This window comes from Micromesistius poutassou, assembly GCF_964030765.1.
Source record: "Micromesistius poutassou genome assembly, chromosome: 16".
In the NCBI taxonomy this organism is placed as follows: domain Eukaryota; kingdom Metazoa; phylum Chordata; class Actinopteri; order Gadiformes; family Gadidae; genus Micromesistius; species Micromesistius poutassou.
This window is the reverse complement of record NC_140286.1, coordinates 2,338,321-2,361,043: the sequence shown is the minus strand read 5'-3', so window position 1 is coordinate 2,361,043 and position 22,723 is coordinate 2,338,321. Positions and strand designations below refer to the sequence as shown.

The 22,723-nt window shown below is 42.8% G+C and overlaps 2 protein-coding genes across 3 annotated transcripts in view; one reads left to right on the top strand and one right to left on the bottom strand.

Annotated features, from left to right (window-relative positions):
* Positions 1–11,509, bottom strand: part of rock1 (Rho-associated, coiled-coil containing protein kinase 1) — a 35,451-nt gene extending 23,942 nt beyond the window's left edge. The window contains exons 1-2 of the mRNA XM_084481064.1: positions 10,701–11,509; positions 1,422–1,503 (exon numbers count right to left, since the gene is read on the bottom strand). Of these exons, the coding sequence (XP_084337190.1) occupies positions 1,422–1,503; positions 10,701–10,793 (175 nt within the window). The 5' untranslated portion in view covers positions 10,794–11,509. The remainder of the gene's footprint in view (positions 1–1,421; positions 1,504–10,700) is intronic.
* Positions 1–22,723, top strand: part of greb1l (GREB1 like retinoic acid receptor coactivator) — a 77,473-nt gene that overhangs the window by 13,645 nt on the left and 41,105 nt on the right. The window contains exon 1 of one of the 2 annotated variants that reach the window (XM_084481061.1): positions 14,405–14,641. The exons of the other annotated variant lie outside the window; for it this stretch is intronic. The gene's annotated coding sequence lies outside the window, so the exon portion shown is untranslated. Of the gene's footprint in view, positions 1–14,404; positions 14,642–22,723 lie in introns of those variants that run through there. 2 annotated transcript variants of the gene reach the window in all.

Here is a 22,723-nt window from a genome sequence, read left to right as displayed (position 1 = left end):
ATAGTTGAACCGTCTGATTCCAATGGGTCACAACGTGCATGAGAAAGGATAGAAGAGAGAGAGAGAGAGAGAGAGAGAGAGAGAGAGAGAGAGAGAGAGAGAGAGAGAGAGAGAGAGAGAGAGAGAGAGAGAGATGAGAAGACAGAACAGGGAGAGGAAAATAAGAGGGATGGGAGAAGAGAGGACAAAGAGGAAATAGAGAGGGGAGGGAGAGAAGAGAGTAAGGGTATCCAAGTTCAATGGATCTATAAATAAACACAAATGCTTATTATAATGAAAACATTTCAGAGAGTGAGTCAGAGAACACAACCCTGAAATTCGCATTGGAGGGCAGCATTAGGAAGGTTCCAACTGGGCTGATTCATAAGAGCGTCTCAAGAGGGAAAAATAGGTTCCAAGAAAGGCCTGCTTCTTTTTCGCACATCAAAGTCAGCTGATGCGATGCATGGTGCAACGCACGAGGGACTGGAGCTGGGGTGCCTTCAGGCAAGGAGCGCCAGTGGCGTCCAGGCCATCACAAGACATCAAGTCCATTACCCCCATGTCCCGCGGCACTTGGCTGATGAGCCCTGTGAGATGTGTACCAACTCCCAAGCGCACTTTCAATGCGTTGTGAAACCTTTGCCTGGGGCTTTGCAGCCAGTAAATCTGAATTGTTTTTTTCTGGGTACCTTTAGTAGTTCTGCTTTCATAATCAACGGGTCTTAAAACTGCTTTGTTTATATGACTTACGTGTAATTGCTAGTTATTTACAATTTGGAGACAACGAGTTACATTGAATGTATATAAAAGTATAACTGAGGACTGAACCTGAGAGGCCTGAGCGACACTAAAGTACTACTATCAAAAATAATTTACAAGCTTGATAGTGGTACAAATGTTACCATGCAGACAAGAAAAGTGATTTGCAGGAAAGCACTTAGAGATCATGTGCATACTTTGACGGAGAAAGGTCAGAGCCTGACTGACTGCCTAGGCGTTTTATTGGTACAAGTACCTCTATATCACATTACTACCCCTTCGAGTTTTTCCCGCGACACCTTCTTGCACTTTGCACCATAAAAGCCCAGTGCATTCGTGTCGTACTAATGGCAGGATTCATAGTGGTGATGTGACGCTGATAAAGGGAACAAGCATAATTTGGGTCACTGGCCATCTATGAAAGCCCCCTTTTGTGGACCATGCCAGAGCGACAGACACAATTGGGTGCCCTGGCCCGCATAAAGGCTTTGACCCTATAACGGCCTTCTTTACTGAACCTAGCTGGGGCATAAACCCATATGCAGTTTTTTTTTTAACCAGGGGTGGGGGTTTGATTGAGAACAGTCATTGTTGGAGACATGGCGGGTGTCAGCACCAAAAGGAGGACAGGAGGAGGGGAGAAAAGCATTGTGAACAGCTTACATTGCTGGGGTACTTACATCTATTCAAGAAATTGTCAATGCTCTTGTTCTTCCTCAGGGCAGGGAAGTCGAGGTCATACACCAATGCGTCCAAGCCATCCTAGAAGGGGGAAGAAAAAATTAAACGCAAAAATGTTACAATGAATTCCCTACAGTCCCCTTGTGATTGCAGGCAACATCCCTAGATAAGCACTGTTGTTTGGGCTCTGGGTTTGAATACATCAGTAAACCAGGCTTCTACTTAATGTTCGTCCAAGCAATTGGTTACCTTGAGTCCCTTGCCACACCAAACCAATGTCAGAGAACCAGCCTGAACGAAGTCAGACTGTTGCGTTGCCTCGCTTCGCCTGTGTCTTGGCCAAAAGGTGCACTTGATCACATTGCAGACTACAGCCAACGAGCACATAAGTTCTGCGCCTGTGTGAGAGGAAGTGCTAGTGCATCGAATCGCTTTGCCTGAACAGCCAATTTGAGTGATTTCCCTCACCGACTGCCTTAGTCTCTGATTCAATCGCAGAATCGGCCGAAAGGCCACAGACAATGGCCGACTAGTGCCAACTGTGTAGGACACACTGCAGAAACTAGGGCCACAGACGCTAAGAGTTAATAAGGATCACTGTTCAAGAAAGCCTCAGGTGAACACAACTGGTAAAAAATTAACATTTTGAGGTGGTAGGTGATTAACCGCTTTGATAAAACGTTCTGGGGCTTTTTGTATGGCACATTTCATGGGGAGCAAATTATATATAATACATAATTCTATTAACTCAAGGGAGGACCTGCTATTTGATGATCTACCTAACAACACTTGTAGGGCTGGGAATCAGGAATTATTGTCCAACCTTTTAGGGCTACATTGCTGACCGAGGGTTCTGTACATGCTATGTTCCTCAAATCCTGGCCTGCGTTAACACCCCATACAAAACAATTCAGCTGAAATTAACATTCTTGTGAAATAATAAAAAAAAGGGTAAATCCACAGAAATCAGCAGTGGAGCTACACCGACTAGATCAAGAACCATGACACGGATTGTGAAGCAGAACACGATAGACTGAGGGTGTGCTGGAGGTGGTGACCAGCTGTAAACATAAGGGCTAGTTACTAGCCTTCGGCTAGGCATGAGGAGAAGTGCAGCTGGCAGGATTTAATCTAATCTGCTTTAATCCAGGATGGTTGACACATGACATCGCAACCACTGAAGTGAGTGAAGATGCCTTTAACAGCTCAAAGACGTTGAAACAGCCCTGCTTCAGCAGGTCTTTCACACAAGGTCAGCCACTCTCTGGATTCTGATCTGAACATAGACCCTGAACTGGACGATTTGAGACATCTCCACTGACTAATGTAAACCAATCTATATCTAGGAAAATGCCAATCCTTTTAGAGATTGAAAGTCAATTATTTTGTGGTAAAACAAATTATGTGAATTTATGACTTTGTTTCCCATGCTTGAAGGGATATTCAGAGCCTCGGAGGTATCGGTTAATTGGCATTTGCCCGTCTCACCCATATTCCGACATGTTGTTGAATTCCAAATCAGTGTGTGTCCAGAAGGGGAGTTTGCTGGGTTATCGTTAGCTGGGTGAGCATTTGCTCTCTGTTAGCCGATTCTATTTACTTGCAGAGTTACACTATCCTAGCTCCTGTTCATGTGAGGGGAATACACTTCTAATTACTTTACTTACTTTATTTCTAATGTTTTCCCTTTTGTTGTCGCTTATTCAAAATGAGTGCCTATAACAACACAACAAGATTGAAGTTAGTCTATAAACACACTGATTATTCAGCACTATTTGTGGCGCTGTGATTATGAAGTTACCTGTGACATTGCCATGAACAGCTGCTTCTGGCGGGGTAGTCTTAGTGGAGGGTAACCGTCAGCAGAACATCACAGGCAGCCGTATAATCACAGCACTGACTATCATGTTGTTTTGAACACCCTTTCTGAATTCAACAACTCGTATGAATCTGGCTGAGAATGGCAAAAGACAATTACAGATTTCTCGGCAAATCACCCTATGATTCATTGTGGGGAGTATATGCAAATCTCTTCAGCGTGATAACAGATCCTTAAGAAAACCGGGCGCATACGCAACAAATGACATCTCTTGCACGCTCTGGATTCCTGCCCAAGATGAATCCTGCTTCGTTTGGCATCTTTGTGCACAACAATGACACATGGTGATTCAGCAGCTCAGACGAGAAGGAGGAGGAATCCTCTTAAGTAACTGCTGCTCCTGCTGAGCACTACAGTGGACGCAAGGCACACGCCAGCCCCCCCCCACCCATAACACCCCCACCAGGAGATATAAAGCCTGCCAGACGCCTCAGGGGATGGGAGGAAGGAGGTGGAGGACGAGGATGGGAGGGAGAGGGGGACAAGGCAAAAGGAAAAGAATGGGAAGAGGTGTGCGGATGGGGAAGGAAGAACACAACACAGGAATTCACTGTCGGAATAATGAAATAAAAACAGAAGCGTAAGTGGGGGAAATGCTATGGCGCGTGTAAACAGAACGGCTGAACCAAGCTAAAAAAAAAAAAAAAAGCCAGGGGGTTTTCATCCTTAATGACAAAAACCTCATGAAGCCAAGCCTCATGAGTTCACCCAAGGAAGGCCAGGACGTCAGGGGAGGGGAGATGCTTGTAGAAACGCCAAGGGTCCAGTGTGTTCAGGGGGAAACAAAGTGGCAGTGAGGGGGGCTTGTTGGTCATACAGCATCTGATTTGTTAAAAAAAAAAGGCAAAAAGGCAAAAATGCAAAAATGGCAAAAGAAAAAGGCGTATGAAGAGAGACCGTTAGGAGGCTAATCACACAGCGCTTGTGCTCAGCGGAGCACGTTTGCATAACTTCCTGCCGCAGAGAGCGCTGGACGGCCACAGCAACATTCCTCAACAGGACCGTACACGTCAGAGAGCTATTTTAAGTATGCGGCCAAACAAGTTCCCAACAAAAAGTAAAGGGAAGAAAGGAAAGGGGGGGGGAATCCATCCCAAGTACAAAGTCAAATAGGGAGCCTTATTTTCAATCAGCAAGCTATTATGAAGTCCCCCCTCCCCTGTACCCTGACCATACCCCTATCCCCACCCCCTCCTCCTCTACCCAAGAGAGCAGGTCGATGATGCGGGCGATTCTTGTAGAACAAATGAAGGAAAAAACAATACGGAATAAGACTGATGTGTGGGATTTACTGAAAGAATAGAGCAGAAAATAATACGACTTTAAAACGACAGCGGACATAGGCTTGACTACAGCGCTTGTGGAACTTAAACGTACATACGTACGTGTGTGTGTGTGTGTGCGTGCTTGCCATGGTGACTTTGTTGTACTATTTATTTTACTCCAAAGAGGAACTGGTACAAAGAATCAATGGTGTATAATGGCAGAGAAGCAGGGTGTGCCACCATGGCACACGTACACTTAAAATAACGTCTTATCTGAAGCATGGAGTGGCCGCTTCTAAAGATGTTTGTGAGTAAGTCGGGTTGGCTGCTGGGCGAGAGGAAGCAGCAACAGCCCTGTGTCAACAGGTCCAGGACACAGTGGTCCAGTGTACACCAACCACCTAGCAGAACGCTTCCAGCATAAGACCAGCAAGTCATGGCAATATAATACTCCTCAATAGAAGGAGAGAGAGGGGACACATTTTAAATGTAAAACACAAAAATGGGAAAAATGCTTATTAATGTTGCAGGGCCAACGCACATAACAAATCAAGTTCCCCACTGAGATTGAGAACTAATCATGTAGCCAATGAGCCGTCCCCTTAGAACGTGAGACTAGCCAAGAATGAATTGGAAGTAAGCACTTGACAACGGTAATCAAACTTAAAAACACATCAACGGCTCTCCAGCAATACAGGAACTGCTGGCCAGTACTTGGTGGACCACACCGCTTTCACAATTTTCCAAAAATCCAACTATAGAGGAAAACAAAAATAGACACCCCCTTGCATTAATTCAGCCACCATACATTACGACCAGGCAGGAGACACTGGAGGGCCAACAAATCATAGGGGACAGTCTTGGGAAAAATAATGGCTGGGAAAACAGAACAGGGTCTTGCCAGGGCTGGCCTCCCTCTCCTACTTGTGGTGATGCCGCTCGGGGCGGGTGGACGGACGGTGGGTTAGTGACACATCTCTGGGATTTACTGCGTGAAACACACACGCGCTCATCATCTCCCCCATTAATGAATTGTGGCAAACCTAATGAGCGGATAGTTATACTGAACACACAGGCCAAGCGGTTGGCGTAACACGCGGCAATTATTTCTCTAAGCTTTAGGGGAAGAGAAATATGCACACAGGCTTTTTCCAGACATTTGAGTTGGGAGTGAACAAAAAAAAAGGAAAGAAAGAAAATGTTTCCATGGGACGACACGGCCACATCTTCCCCTCGCCGCCCTGCCAGCACAAGGCATGTGGACCGGCCTGAGTCGAGCCATACATTTCACTTCCAATTCTGCCACCTCTGCGAGACAATACACTTCTCACACGCGATAGTGAGCAAAGGCTCCATAGACCGCCATTTAGGGTGCCATGCAAAGAAGGGCAAATGTATGGGCTGGGCCCGTGTAAACACAAGCAGCGGTAATGTAAGCCAATTACAAAACCATTCAGAAAATGTAATGCCACATCGCTTCCCCTTCCTAAATCGTCAACGTTGGCTTCTGGGATAGGCCTAGACAGAAATAGAGAACTAAGGGACAGTTGGGTCTATTCTTCTGTCAGGCTTATTTATATACGCTCTGAAATAGCCGCTGTTTGAGAAACTTTGCAACCCCCTCGTAGGCAGCGTGTAGGCTACTGGCGAGCTCCTCCGCCTCCTCGGACCAAACTCTTGTGCTCAAGGCCCCGTTCCGCGCACATACTCGGGCAGTACGTGATATCAACTGACAGGAGAGTCCACTTACCTAGAAAGGACTGTGTGTCCAACAGCCTCGCTTGATAAACGGCAGTGACAGTGAGCGCAGCCATGGCGAAACAAGGGCATTCCATTTCTTTATGAGGCCCCAGCCGAGACAGAATCACTGTCACAAAGGCTTTCATGTCAAAATATAATTGAGTTCTTGCAACAGAGGAGCACTCTCCCCTGATCCCACCGACCAAGTCTAGGACACAAAAGTTACACAGTGCTTTCCCCATCTCACATAGGACAGCTGACCTCATCCAAACAAATGTATTAACCAAGGATGACCAAGGATGTGGACTCACTTTAGGTTGTGTCTATTAGCCCTGGGAGGTTGCTGAATCATGTGTGAGTGACACTGCAAAAGCGAAGCCCATTTCCTCAGCGACCACAGGCGATCGAAAGCAGAAGGCCTTGCGATTCACCAGGAAGAAAATCGGAGGGAAATGACCTCAGAGTGAATAGTTTTATACCTGCATTCCAGTACATGATTTCCCAGCTGAGGAACAAAAAGGTACAAAGTGTTGAACCCATTGTTATGTCCAGGCTGAATAGCTGAGGAGCAGTTTACAAATGGCCGACCTGTATTAGTCCAACAATAGGAGAGAGATGTGATTCTAAAACAACAACAACAAAAAAATGACAATGCACACCCATTGCCCAGCACTGCCTCGTTTAACTGACATTCACACTGGTGGCAGTGCAGTTCATAATTTGATACTGTGTAATTGACATGGTGCTATAATGGTCCCCCACCTTCAAATTAGACATGATGGAATGTTGCAATATTGTCTGTTATGACAGAGTGTCGTAACAGTCCAAATGTATAACTTGCAGAGATTGAAGGCCATAAAACCTAAAGCTGTGTTATCAGTGCACGCAACACCATGTCCATTCAAGACAAAGGTTATGAGGATGAGGACTGCTCCCCTGCCTAGGCAGAGCCTACTGCATTTTTACATGCCTAATCACACTAATAGTTAACTTTTTTGTCTGCATTATTAAAGGGTAAGGCATGACAATCTCTTAGTTGTAGCATCACAGCAATATACATCAAGTCTGTTCCAAGGAATGCTTAGTTCTTATGGAGAATTCCAGGTTTAGCATGGATGAATCATTTTGGCCTCTCTGAATGCGCCATCATAAAATGGGAACTCAAAATGATGTCTGAGCCAAATGGAGTTGATCGGACACATTAACAAATGGTGGTCCCTACTCTTTTGATCACCAGCAGCCCTGGGAGGGAGATTTAAAAAAGTTGACTTCAGTCAATGAGAGAATTCTTTTCAATGAGAAAAAGACTCATGCAGTGGCTGTTTAAACAGCAATTAATATTCTATGATTTTAGCCAGCCAAAATTATTCCAATGACATGTCTGGCTGCATGCAACCAATTATCTGACATTCATTCCCTTTTTTGCTGACAATTATTGGTAAATTGCTTAAAATAATTTAGTCTGTCATTTAGAAACAGTAAGTGAGTGTTTCCTAGTGTGGGTTTGACACAAATGTGTGGTTCTATGATAGCCTATTTCTTCAATGGGATAAACAATATGGATGGACTCGCAAAATGGTGGGGGCAACCAGCTTTTGGCCTGATCACACCATATTTTCCTCCTACGAGGGTCTGAAATCCATGGCTAGGCTGGTCTGTTATTGGAGCCAATACAGATTAAGAGTCAAAGTAACAGATAAAAGACAGCTGAACACTGCAGAGCTTACGCGTGATTGTTACAGCAACATCAATGAGAGCGGCAGGAAGTTTTAAGTTTACCTTAAACGGCCGATATCAAATCCCAACATGTCCCAGCATATCCTCATCATTTCACTGCACCAATTTCAAACTTGCCTATGCCATAAAGGGCCAAAAATCATGAGCAGACCCCACATTGCCATCAAGAATTGTTCCATTCCTCTAACTGGTAAATGTGTTCTTGTTGTGGGTATTACGTTTGTACTGCATTGTAAAATGTTTGCACCAGGTGCACCATTAAGGCCCACAGATAAACAAACAGACATAGACAATATACAGCAGCTTGATGTCAGTGAACCTTGCCATCACAATGCAAGGAATTTGGCCTGTTCAGAATGGCTCTTAAGAGCCTGCCTGGAGCACAGTGATGGAGGGCAACACAACCCAGATAAGACCCTCCACTCTCCACTCTCCAGCAGAAAATATTTAGGGGAGGGAGAAGATAAGGATGACAGAGTACACCCCTGCGCTCTTAAAGGCCACCCTGTAGCCAAGTGGGCCGGTTCGGGCCGACTGTCCCCGTCACACACACAGGCCAAGCGGCAACACAGGACTAGTAAACCCAGGCCCGACCACCGCCACACCGCAAATACACACTGGGGTAATAACCTAACCCCGGTCTGACACTCAGGTACAGAAAGAGGGGCCAGTAACAGGCCTGCATTGTGCTTTTCAGTGGGACCCATTACTCATAGGTAACGCATGCTAGAAGCTGCTTCATGAGTTAAATGTCCCGATTCAAGGCCTTGAGAAACATGAGTCTCTCGTTCACATAATTTTGGTTTATGGGTGCAGAGCTGAGCCCACACCCAGCTACCTCAGAGCCTGCATGCCTGTTTTCAGCGCTCTATCCCTCTCTGACGTTCTCTCACTCTCTACAGACGCACAGAATGGCTCAGGGACACACAGGGGGACTCCAGCCCAGTCAAAGACAAGAGGTTATTTGATTAGCATGGAATTTTATTAAGCTGTGGGTGGAGCTGCATGGAGAGTGCCTGGGCAAAAGGCCTCCATTCATTGATCAGAGGAAGATTGCAGAGCGAGAGAGGGGGGGAAAAGAGGAACAACACCCTTGTGTATGTAGCTGCCGGCAGGAACATTCCCTACAGCCTTTTTTTTGCCATTAAAATGCACTGTGTGTGCACTTATAGTGGAGTTTTAATTAGTTGGTTTTTTTTAACTCTACAGCCGGCTGAGAGGTCACCAAGACAAGCCAACTTCTCTCATGGAAATAGAGTGAGAACTACATCTACACAAGTGGTGGCCAAAAAAAAAACCTCTTCCCTAAATTTATGTGTGCATCAAACGTTACGTAATAAGTGAGTCCTGTGACCTCAAGAATTTCATTAGTATTCAAGTTTCATACAATTATAATGCTCAAAAGGATCTAAATGCTAATGGGGCTTCCATGTTGTGATTACTGTAGGACTGTCAAATCTGTATGCATGCATAACGTGAATCAGCACTTCCCCCCCAGACACAACTCATACAAACCAACCCTACCATACCTGCAAGCACAAATCAAACATTTACACAAAACAATCTCAGGAAATGGACAAAAGCCTTATGACAATCCATTTGTTTAGAATGTCACATGATCAATCTGTACAGAATCTGAGCCCTTGAACCCATGTGTGTACCGATATATTGCATATCGATTTTACAAAGGGATTTCTTTAAAAAAAAAAAGAAAAAAGTGTGGTCCTGCCTTGTGTCACCTGATTGTCCCAAATTATAAACAACCTCTTCAAACATCTCGTTTTCATGACTACGCTTCTTCTAGTCTACTGCTGCCAGGAGTCACAGTGAGGTTGGATTGTCTGCCTCCTGTGATAAAGACCTCTGGAGGTGTTTCTAAGTGAGCTGAGCATGTGGCAGCCTCCACCTTCAGTAAAGTAGACAGGAGAGCCACATCATGATCTGTGATGCATACATGCAGGAAACGGCTAGGCCACATTACCTCAGACAGGTGTACTGATGCAGCTAGGTCTACTGGGTTTTAAAACAAGCTTTAAATGCATAAACTGACAAGTCTATAAGAAGAGATACAACTTTAAACCACTGATTCAGTTTAGACAGAATACAGCACACTACAAGTTCAATGGTGATGAGGGGCTGATTGTATTCGCTTTATAATACAAGTACAAGGTCAATGTGTTTGTTTGTGTAGTCTCGTGCTTTACTGTCCTAGATTGTATTCACATAATCAATGATTTTGAACAACATCCTGACAAAAACAAAAAATGTTGTTAATAAGACAGTATCCATACTCCCATACGTTGTGAGGGATGCTAATTTCGAAATTGTGCGGAAAAACACGAATACACTCACTGATGAAACTACTATTTCAATATTTTCGATATATGGGAAGCTGCCAGTTACGTTGACGGCATGTATCCTGGGGCATATGCAAGATGAATATTCAATTTCCTGATAAGTTACATTACAATGCATCTAGAGTTGATTTAATAGTTGTTAGAGAGGAGGCCGGTTACCGGTCGCCTATATCAACAACAGACTGAGGCTTCGGTGTCCTCACACCTGGGCGATGTGCTCCTCCACACAGTGTTTTTCTGTTCCAAGGAGTAGTCTGACCCCGAACGGCTACTAAACCAGCTACCGAGCTGTAAACTCACCAAAAGGCAATCGGTGTTCACTTCCGACTTGGGATCCTTCAGCATGGCATCGATTTTCTCAAACCGAGCCTCCAAACTTTCTCCGGCTGACATTTTTGCTTTTATGAGTTCCACCGCGTCGCTGTGAACAAAAAACAGCCTTACGGACGAGCCAGGAGGCTAGCTAGCTTAGCAGCCAGTGGTAGCTAGCTAGCCAAATGTTCCCTTTCTTCGTGTGAGCAGTGGACCGCACTTCAAAGTGTGTGAATTCTTCTCGAATTCACACAAACCAGAAAACTTTTAAAGCGGTGTTCAACACAAAAATGCCACATCTTCCAATTAAAAAATGTACATCCCAGAGTGAGTGCCAGTCCACTTCAGGCAGCACCAGATAAATGCGGCAACAGATTAGTCAGCCTCCACAGGATGCCGCAGAGGATAAGGGTTTAAAATTGTATGTGCATCAGACAAAAGATGAGTAAAACTTAAATGCGATAGATTAAAGTGATACATGTGGAAAGATTAGTCCAGGCCCATGTCCATACCCGTGACAGGCATATGCACAAAAAAGCCTCAAACGAGTCTGACAGCTGCAAAGTAGAAGTGGTGAAAAAAACTTCTTCCAAATTTCGATCAGTTTAAAACACGGTGTTGTTAAAATCCTCCCTGGCGGTCCTCCCGCTGCGTGCCGTACATTGGCACTGATCGTCGTTTGTTGTCGTTTAGGTAAGTCGTTTTTTCCGATTCGCCACGCATAAATCAGACTTTAGTTTTTGTTATTTTTCGAAAAATCAGACGATGCCCGATTTTCTCCCACAGCCTGGCCAACATGTCCGCCTTCCTGTTCAAACACCCCGGAGGAGCGACTTCAAAACGTCAAGCACTGCGCATGGGCCGCAGAGGCGCGTTCAAGGAGAGCACAGCAACATGTTGCTGCTCTCCGCCCAACATGCCGTCTGGGAGAAATTCATAACTGAATAATCCTAATACCTGTGAATGCCTACTGTTTTTTTTATTCTTATTATCCATCAGAATATATGTATTGAACTGAAGGCCGCTGATCGATCAAAATCCCAATGGAAATGCAACACCTACCGTTCGTTTCGGTCATTTGATACTTTTAGTTGAAGCGTCAATGAAGACAATCATGTATTTAAGTTAGATTAACCCTTTAAAATAACTTAAATCTATTGAGTTTTGACTTGAATCTTGACCCTTGACTTTCTTTGAGATCATATTTACAGAAAATACAACAAAGACATCCATAGATTATACCAGCATAAATGATTGTAATATTTAAAGCTTAATTTAGCACGACGCACCGAATATGAAACATAACCACCTCACATGCACATGCACAACCAACAGCTTCCCTCTTGAAATAAACAACAATTATCTCAGAGATTGAATGTTAATATTCCACGGGACTGTATAATATGGGACTGTCCTATTGCAGAGGCTGAGGTGCTGCTTGAAGCCCCTGACACAACCCTGACGGTAGAAATACACACTGATCTAATGATGTGATGAACTTCAGCTGGCTGGTGTCAGCTGGCTGACGAACACATCTCTTGAGAGAGAGAGAGAGAGAGAGAGAGAGAGAGAGAGAGAGAGAGAGAGAGACTCCCTACAGAATATTGTCTAAAGGTGTGCCATAACTCCATCTGGCACCTGCTTAGTCAGCAACCTGATAGGCAAACTACATGGTGTCCCCTATCCAGTGGGCCGGCCCTTTGCTTAAACACACCCACTCTATAGGATCCCTCTCACCATAACAAAGAGCTGTTTCGGTCTTAACTGATTCTAATCAGTAAATGGCGCCCTCATCACTCATAGTGGAGCCATCACACCTTGAAGTCCTCAGTCTCCTATCAAGGCCAAGTCCAGAGGTTCTGGTGCAATGGATCTGGGTGCTTAACCAGTTGCATATAGATATACATATTGCATTGCAAAAATAACTCTGAGAAAGGCCCTGATTGAAGATGCATATAATATCATTCCAATAAAGGTCAGGTTTGGAAAAATATCTCAACCTAAACCAGACATGCCTTTTAAAATGAACAAGAACTTTTGATTGCAAAATAGTATTCCAAACCCATATCCAAATTCTTCCAAAACATTTTTTTTTGTTCATCATTGACAATGGAGAGACTCTCAATGATATCCCTGTTTAACAACCAAAATATCCACAATTAGATTTTTGTGGTGGCACATTGTCTTCCAATCCTTTCAAGTCTCTTCAAATGTGTTGATTATTAGAAAGAGGAAGTGATGAGAGAGAGGGAGAGAGAAAGAGAGAGGAAATGATGAGAGAGAGAAAGAGGAAGTGATGAAAGAGAGAGAAAGAGGAAGTGATGAGAGAGGGAGAGGAAGTGATGAGAAAGAGAGAGAGAGAAAGAGGAAGTGATGAGAGAGAAAGAGGAAGTGATGAGAGAGAGAGAGGAAGTGACGAGAGAGAGAGAGAGGAAGTGACGAGAGAGAGAAAGAGGAAGTGATGAGAGAGAGAGGAAGTGACAAGAGAGAGAAAGAGGAAGTGATGAGAGAGAGAGAAAGAGGAAGTGATGAGAGAGAGGGAGATAGAAAGAGGAAGTGATGAGAGAGAAAGAGGAAGTGATGAGAGAGAGAGAGGAAGTGATGTGCAGGAAGTGAAGTTATTTGATGAATAGATTGAAGATGATTTCTATACAATCAATATTTTGTTTTTGAGTCAACGTTATTATTTAAAATCATAGGTATTTTATTTTATGAATTGTCCACATTATCATCAAATCACACATTTCGGTTTGCCATGAGTTCCTTTGAGGGTTATCCCAAAAGTTACTTGAGCTATAGTCTATTCTGTTAGTTTTCAAATCCATGTTTTTGACAGAAACATAAAAACACAAAAAACATACTGTTGTCTAAGATAAGACATCCAAAATTACACATTACAAAATTAACACATTTTTCAAATATTAAATAACCAAAGGTGGTGTTTTGTAAATAAGAATCACAGTCTTATGTATTTTTGTTAAAGATAAAAAAAGAAAACGCATCCTTTTCATGTGTATCCGGTGAGGTAGAAAATCTATTCTGCCCTTTCCAACAGAGGGCGATATTCTCAAGCTTTTAAAAGACTGCTCTCTGTTCATAGCTGAACTACATGTTTAGAACATAATATCTATCTATCTATCTATCTATCTATCTATCTATCTATCTATCTATCTATCTGTCTGTCTGTCTATCTTTCTATATTTCTATATATAGGCTGTACTGTATGTACATCTCTATCGATCTATCTTTCTATATATACTGTATATATACAGGGTGCGATTTTGTAAAAAAAAAAAAAAAAAAACAGAGGGGGGGATGTTTTTTTTGTTTGTTTGTTTTAATCATGAAAAAATAGGCAATCACCAGGCCTAATTATTATTATTTTTTAAGTTAATGGTAGGCCCTATTAGCCTACATTTCGAACAGTTGAACATTCATCTTCAATGCAAACTAAAAAGACATGAAACATTTCATTTTCTAAAAAAAATAAATATATATATTTCTATCGATCTATCAGACCGACAGACCGACAGACAGACAGACGCTCGTGTTGAGGGGTATTCCTTGTAGTTGAGCGCATTAAACGTGTCGGCTTCTTGCAACATGCGCGTGACATAAGGTTAGACTCAATATCTTAATGAGAAAAAACACTCGCCCAGGGGAGTCCGACATGTTCTGCACATTTCCACTGGGTGGGCGACGCATTTCCTCCGACACGCTCGGCCAGAGGATCACTTGTGTTTCGGCGGACCCAAACGGTACATACAGTAACTCACTAGCGTCAGCTGGGGGCTCCCTGGCAGCGAGTGGCTGAGTTGTGGCAGCAGACCCGTAGAGCAGATCCTCCGAGGCTGTCGGTCTGCTACTCTTAATCTCGCAGAAACTGTCGATGGACGCGGCGATTTAACGCTTTCCAGTTTGGCCAAAAGGTAAGCGCGCGAATATATATTTGGCAGCAACCTTTGAAATGTGACTTTTGAAATGAAAGCGCGTTGCCCAATCCTCACACCGTGAGTGTATCGTGTCCGTAGCCCGGAGCTCGGAGCGCAGCCTACCTCAGATGCAGGTGACGATTTTTATTGCGATACAAAAAAAACAAAAAACATTTCCTAAATTGAACTTGACTGGCTTGACGTGTTGTTCCCGGTGTAGGCTACGTATTGGAAAGGCTTGCCTGAATTGCATAAATAAGTACATTTAATAGCAGCAGGAATCGGATAAGGTATCAGTCCATTAACACATTTAAGACCACACTATGGGTTAGCCTCTGCTTCTTGATGCCTGCTCATGTAGGCTAATGACAGTAGCCTACGTCCGCATTTGTAACTACGAATTATTGTTATTACATTGGGCATCTCTTCTTTGTTTCTATATATACATATATTATTTTACAATAAGCTACAGCATTTCCCCAGATGTATTAAAATATCTAAATGTTGAACGACGGTTTATTTTATATTCGATATTAGTCGCTGAAGTAGTGAACTACCAACGCCAATCAAAGCATGTTGTGGAGGACATGTAAAAAAGGCACAGTCTTGCCCGTTCGCCCCTTTACAATATGCCCAGTTTTCATTTGAAACACAGGGATGGCGTGTTGTTTTTGCTTTGTGAAAGTGTGACCGGTTTGCCTACACAACTCATTTTTACCTTTGAATGTGGTAAGCGTGTTCAAGAGGTGTTGAAATAGACTTTCAACAGTTAAAGATAACAAGATATCAGATAGGGGAGACCCGGAGTTGTAGTATTTGGTCTCTGTTGTTGTAATTACAGGCAAACCAGTCTGTCTTGACCAGATTCTAATCTTCCCTGCTCGTGATTAATCTCAAAGGTTGCATTCCTTTTGTCGCCAGAGCAAATTTCCCTGCAAAACCTTTTTTTGCATAGCATAAATGTAGTCTTATGTATCACTCACACAAATACAAATACGCAACAACATTAATTGCATGATGACTGCTCTCATACCAAATTTGGCCACCACCAATCTGGCACATATTTGTTTACATTTTAAGGGAATATGTGGGCTTCACACACATCCATCTATTTTCAACTTCCAGCACCCTTTGTCAACTATCGATGAATTGTAGTTTGATCAATTCATTAAATGGTATTTAAATGTTTTTATTCTAGCTTGATTGCATGTGACCGAAATGTAATGGCCCAACTACATTGCCACATGCTGTTGATTTACACACAGCCTTAATATATAAATGCCCCTGCAAATCTGAAACACACACACACACACACACACACACACACACACACACACACACACACACACACAAATGCGCTGTGATATAAGCGTGGTGATGCAGATTGTCATGTTTTGCTGGGTGTCCTTGTCTTTCCCAGAGCATGTGTAGCACTGTCAGTGGGGGCGAGTGGCTATAGGGGGGGTCAGAGGGCCCTGAACGCTGACCATCTGGCCCTTGGGGGACTGGCTTCCTCACTGGCAGCCTTTGTTGCCCAAGAACAATTGGGAGTTAATCTGGACAGGAGATAAACACGGACTGTGTGAGGCCCCATGCGGCACTCAAACATGGTCCTCTTTCTCTCGCCGTAGCCTTGAAGGAGACATCTCTCTCACTCTGTGCTCTGTTTAATTCCTTGTTCGTATCAGGTTAGGTAACCGGGCTGGCTTTCTTTACCCCCACCTTTTACCCGCATGGTAGATCCGGTCTTACGACTTGATTTTGGCAGTCCAAAACTGGAAATACGAAGGGAGGGCCAATAAAATAACAAAAACATCTGAATGAAACAACTTATACTTGAATTATTCATTTGATGTAATCCTGTCACAAGCAAATGTTATTATAAATGATGGGACAGCGCTACATCAATAATAAATAACATATTACAAGGGAACAATGAACTTGATGAATGATTACATAATACCCATTTATTTTGACATGTCAGCTTCTAGATATCAGTGAACAAGCATCAAAGCCCAGCTCAAACTCATTCAGAAGTGCATTACAGGATCTAGTCTACAGCAATACCTCTTATCCAGTGATGAACGTTGACATTTCTTACATGACAAAACACTGGCATGGTTAAAATAGACTATTGCACAACAACATAAACCCACTATTGCCGTCCATTTATCACCAAGGTAACGGCTCGATTAGCAACTCTTCTTCCTCTCTCATTGTCATCTTGACCTTTTTCCATTCTCTTTCAATCCAACATGTCTTCTCCTATCATTTATTATGCACCGCATTAATCATTTGTGGTAAAAATCTACATTTATTTTAGTGTCTGAACCAGACTTATTTATTTTTGTTGATATTGTCTGAAATGTGGGAAAGGTAGAATGAACACATCACAAATGCAACACATGTAGGTAACAGGTGTATAGCTAAAGAGACATTTTCCTGCATAAAATAAATGCTATTTATTTTAAGACAAAAGGCATATGCCATAAAGATGTGAGAAGCTCCTATCTATGAAAAACACAAAACTATCCGTGGTCTGGTCTCTAGTTTGTTTTGTATATGAATACCTCCTCTGGCATATTTTATTCTCACACTGCCTATTCCTTGTTTTGACAAGGCAGGATGCAATTGGTCTCCTTAACTCAAACACTGAGCGAAAACAGAAGGGCATGCATGACAATTGATTTGCTATCTCGTCACGTGATACGGAGGGTTTCTCTTTCTGCGGCGGGTTGTTTCAAACATATCGTCTTCTCTATTGACCTCTTAGAGGAGAAGGTGTCCCGATGAAACACGACTTGAGTTTGGATGAGCTGACGCTGTGTCGGGCCAGAGAGAGAGCCCCAGCATGGCGGGGAGTCTGTCCGATGATTACAGTAAAAGGCTTCTTTGATGGCTTTGGAGAAGAAATCTTCTCAGATGTTTTTTTTTGTTTAGTGATAGCTTACTCTATCCTGATCCCCGCTATGGAAGAAGGGGATGAAGCCCAGCCTTCCCAGATATGTATTCTGCTGTTAGTTCACATTTCCTGTCTGTACTTCTGAGGAGTAGTTCTGTCTCAGATGTGATGGGACTCAAAACAGGTGACCCGCTGGTTTGATTGTGAAGTGTAATTTAAGGATTGTTTCAATGGCTTGGGTTTTGACATACAGAAGAAGAATGTAACCTTGTATAAATAGATCTCGCTTTGATTACCTAAATGGTCATCAATGTATTTTAACAGCGGTGATAAAAATATACAACAACTATCCTCATCAGCATGAGCTTAAGATTCTTGGTTTGGGTTTACTCATTGTAATTTTCCATATTTAGATATTAAGTGAATCTGTAGAGCAAGGTCAAGGCATGTTGTACAAAGTCCGGGATCTCAACTCACTTGTTTTGTAGTATTTTATTCAGATTCAAAGTTATCAGAATGAGACGTCAGTTACTACAGAGGATTAACACAGCATCTTCTGCAGAGCCTGTAAACCTTTAACCCCTGGGTTCCTTCTTTAATTTGGGTCAAGAATGGCAGAAAGTCGTCTAGCAGTCAAATATGTGTAAAAAAAAAAAAAGGAAGAAGAAAGAAAAGAGATTAAAACAGATTGTTGCAATGGATAAGGAGAGAGATCTCTTTTGTCCAACCAAAGTCAAACCTTTATCGTTGTTCAGCCATGATATAAGAAAGAAATACTGATATCGACATAAGATAACCCTTACTACAGTGGATGTTATATACTGTTTTAAAATATATTTAAAAAAAGATTAAATCAAATAGTTTTTTTGGATTCACTTGCATGAACTTTCATTCATTACTTTCTCTTGGCATGTAGAGCTCAAAACAACAAACTAGGTTTTTACTTAGAACCAATCAATTCTTAATAAGATAAGGCAATAAAAAATAGAGTTAGATCAAGTAAATTGCAAACAAAGCCAGGGATCCAAAGATGTTGTTGTTCATACAGAGTATAACTAACTGACAGCTGGATTTTTTCACCGCGAGTAGGATTCAACATTTGCCCCGAATCCATTAGCATGTATTTAGACCCAACTGGTTTTAATGAATGTGAATAAGGTTAGGGGGTTTTGGGGTGGTGGAGGAGGAGGAGGAGGAGGTAGAGGTGGAGGAAGGAGGGGGTGGGGGGAGCCGAATCGAGGCAAGAGGCAAAGTAAGGTGAGACCCTGTGTGTGTGTGTATGTGTGTGTGTGTGTGTGTGTGTGTGTACTGTATTAAGGTGTATGACACTGTTGCACAATTGGATCATTAAAGCCAATCGCACAAAGGCCCGGGCCCTTCCCCCGGCTGAAAGGAGATGTCAAAGGTCCGTGACCTCTTCCATTTATGGGCATTGATCCCCTCTGGAGGAGGGCGGGGCCTGCTGCCCCAAAGCCCTCTCAGCTGTTATGTCTTAGTTTCACCTGCACCACGGAAATGGGCCAACGTGTTTCATTACATTTCTTTTTTTCTGCGTGTTCTCTGTATTACTTGAAATGTCATATCATATTACTTATGGTAAAAATTATTATTATAAAAGGTTATTACTTGAACGAGGCGAATGGCAAAATAATATGTTGAGGGGTCACTGTTGAATTGAAACGTCTGTTATAATATCCTCCTTTCATAAATAATTGTTTTCGTAAGCGAGTGCCCGATTTTTTCTAAAAAACTATTTTGATGTATAATGTTTTGAGGCTGCGTGTTTTTTGTTCAACCGAGACATGAGTCCCTAAAAGCATTGATGAGTGTAATTGTGTGCTTTCACAGCACACCAATGACTTTTGATAACTGAAACAGTGGAATCTACCTCAATCTACCTTAATCTGACGGAAACCATTCGTGGTTTAAATGACTCATGAATTCATCGGAAATTGAAGGAATTTAATCAATGAATAAAGAATGATAGATAATATTAAATGATAGTATTACTTGGACATCATTTATCAAGTAAAAAAAAAATATATACTTTAAATTGCTTCAAATATTTGTATATTGGTAGCTTTTTCCTCTTTCAAAACCATTTGAAACAAAAATGTCCTCTGTTAAATAACAAAATAGTTTATAATAATGGTCCAAAAACGATTTGCTGCTTGATGAATCAAGGGTAATAAAAAGGAATTGTCAGCTAGGCTACATCCTTATATCTGACAATGAATTTGCGGATGGGGCGTGAGTCTGTCTCACATCCCGGTGTTTACGACATGAGCGGAGTGAAGAAAGGGAAGAGATCTTCTCCCTCTCAATGTAACCGGCTCCACGATGACGGGGGAGGATAGGAAGTGGCAGGCAGAGATTGAGGACATTCTGTATGTAGGAGTAGAACTGAAAGCACTGGCCTGAACATCCTGCTCTGTCTGTTGTGAGGGAGGATCCAGGGTGCGAATTATGGGGGGACCAGGGAGGTTCTTTTAAATTCAGCAATTAAATCCTATACAAATAAGATAAAATAACTCTAAAATATTGTTTAATATGCATGTGATTAACCAACATGTGTATAACAAAGGTTACCATCCCCATGGTGGATATTTTTCCAGAGATGTAACCTACTGCAGTTGTCATTTGGTACTTAACACCTTAACACCTTAACACAGGATGCACAAGCTAGTGGTTTGATTGCACATCGTTCAATATTTTCATCTCTTTTTCATCTCTTTTCAGGCCCACATTGCAAGAAATGTGAAATAACTTTAAACAAAAGTCTGCTATTACACGTTGAAATGAAAATCAACTCAAACTCTTATTATTATTTTAATTGAAGCACAAAAAGATGACCACTAAATAATAGGGACTTTGCATTTCATCAGTTATGCTCCAGGCACTAGTATGTTGCACATTTCCTTGTCATGCACTTGTCATCACTGGCCTGCTGGAAGGCTTGGCACAGAATAACTCATTGAATGGGACTTGTAGCAGAACATGCTGTGATGGAGCCCAGATGAGCAGCTTACAGACCTTCAGGCCCTGTTCAGAACATGCCACGCTGCACTTGCACGTAGACCTCACTTCTGACTTCACGTCAGATCTCTGCCTGGAATCAGATCCTCCTGAGACGCTTACCCTTAAGGAGAGGGCATTTGATCTCAAGTAGTTCCTCCGAGTTCTAAACTCCACTGCCAGGGCATAACTTGGTTACGCGCTGCAAGGCTGTACATTGGTTTGGAGCAATGGTCACTAAAACGTCATAAAACGACATACACCTCTCGCAGATGTCGATGCTGTCATGTGGTAAGAATGTAGGCTGTTCTAGATCCTGTCCTCGTGCAGCATTCAGACATTTGTGCAGAAGGCTTGACACAGGCAGGCTGTTTGAGACCCTCCTTCGGCTCATCCTGTGAAACGTAGCAGTGGGAGGCAGAGGTATATGGAAGGGCCTTCACTCATCATTCCAGAGCCGCTGCAGGCAACGCCAGCAGACCCACTGGACACTGCATTTCTGACAGCTGACTCCTCATGTATTTAGATTTGTTTGATATTTAGTTTCAACTTTATTTTCATTGCAGGGAGTCCCCATGAATAGCAGTTTAACATCTAAACAAAAATGCAAAAAAGCAGTGAAGGGCAGAGCATATGTATACAGGGAATATACAAATAACAGTGAAGGGTAGATATGAATATGCTAAGATATAGTATTAACAGTATGATCAGTGTTAATACAAATCGAAAAAAATAGAAATATATACAGTAATATAGAGTATTACTTATTGCTATTAACAACACAACCAAACTGAAAATGTCCTATGGACTTCCGTACTGGCTGTGTGACGGCGTGACCTCCCCTAGCCAGGCCTGCAGGAACATCCAGTAGTCTCCGCTGATCCCTGGGTGCTAACTGGCTCCCACACTGAGTGATTTGGGAAGCTCAACTGTCTGGGGTTCACCTCTGCCCTCAAAAAGAGAAAATCGCCCCATGATACCCAGATGAAAAATCGTGCATATCATGAATGCATGCATTTTCCTCCCTACTTGGGACAACTCTTACGACACGTTCCTTGTGACCGATAGTATGACTCTGTGTGCTCTGGCGGCCCTTATGTCAACATGGCAAAGAGAAGGAAGCACGCAGTCAGGTGGAACAATGACAGCGTGGGTACGGTTCGTGGACCAGCGTTAACTGCGTGTTAACACACTTGTACCTTGAGTCCTCGTTGAAGCATAGGCAGCCCATAATGTCCTCTTCCTGACAACCAGGAACGGGTCCGCAATCGTTCTTTCTTGTCATTTGTTGACCCTCTTTCCCCCCGCAGCGTATGATGATTGTTGTAATTATAGTGTTGCCAGGAGAACACTATATTGAATGGCAGTATGATTGCCTTATCTGACAGTCTTGCTGACCATGAAAGACAAAAATATAGTGTAATGCAACATACCAGCAAAATAAATGAATAGCATATTGAATCCAGCATTGTGATTTCAAGAGAGAATTTTTGTAATAACATATCTATGGCTCTGACAATTGACATCTGGAGTGTGTTAAGCCATCTCTCTCTCTCTCTCTCTCTCTGTCTCTCTCTCTCTCTGTCTGTCTCTGTCTCTTTCCCTCTGTCTCTCTCTTTCTCCCCCTCTGTTTCTGTCTCTCTCTGTCTCCCTCTCCCTCTCTTTCTCTCTGTGTCTCTCTCTCTGTGTCTCTCTCTCTCTCTCTCTCTCTCTCTCTCTCTCTCTCTCTCTCTCTCTCTCTCTCTCTCTCTCTCTCTCTCTCTCTCTCTCTCTGTCTTTCTCCCTCTCTGTCTCTCTCCCTCTCCCTCTCCTTGTTATGGCACAGGTTGTTCTCACAGGCCGTGCTGCAGCGTGTCTAGTGCACCACGATGCCAACCAAGCAAAGACAAAGCATCATGTCAGTTGGCCTGCCAAATGACACTGGCAGCTTAGTCATCCTGCGTCTAAAGAGCACATTACACATTAGTGTGTTGGCTACGTTCTAACGCTGTGGAGTCCAGAGTCCGGATATACCCAGAAAGGATAATAGATGTCATTTATGATTGTTTTGCGGAGGGGGTTCTCTTCTTTCTATGACTAACTGAGAATAGACTATTTACTGGCAGTTTCAGAAATTGACCATAACACTTCACTTTGGAGGTTAGATTATTTTTACCGTAATG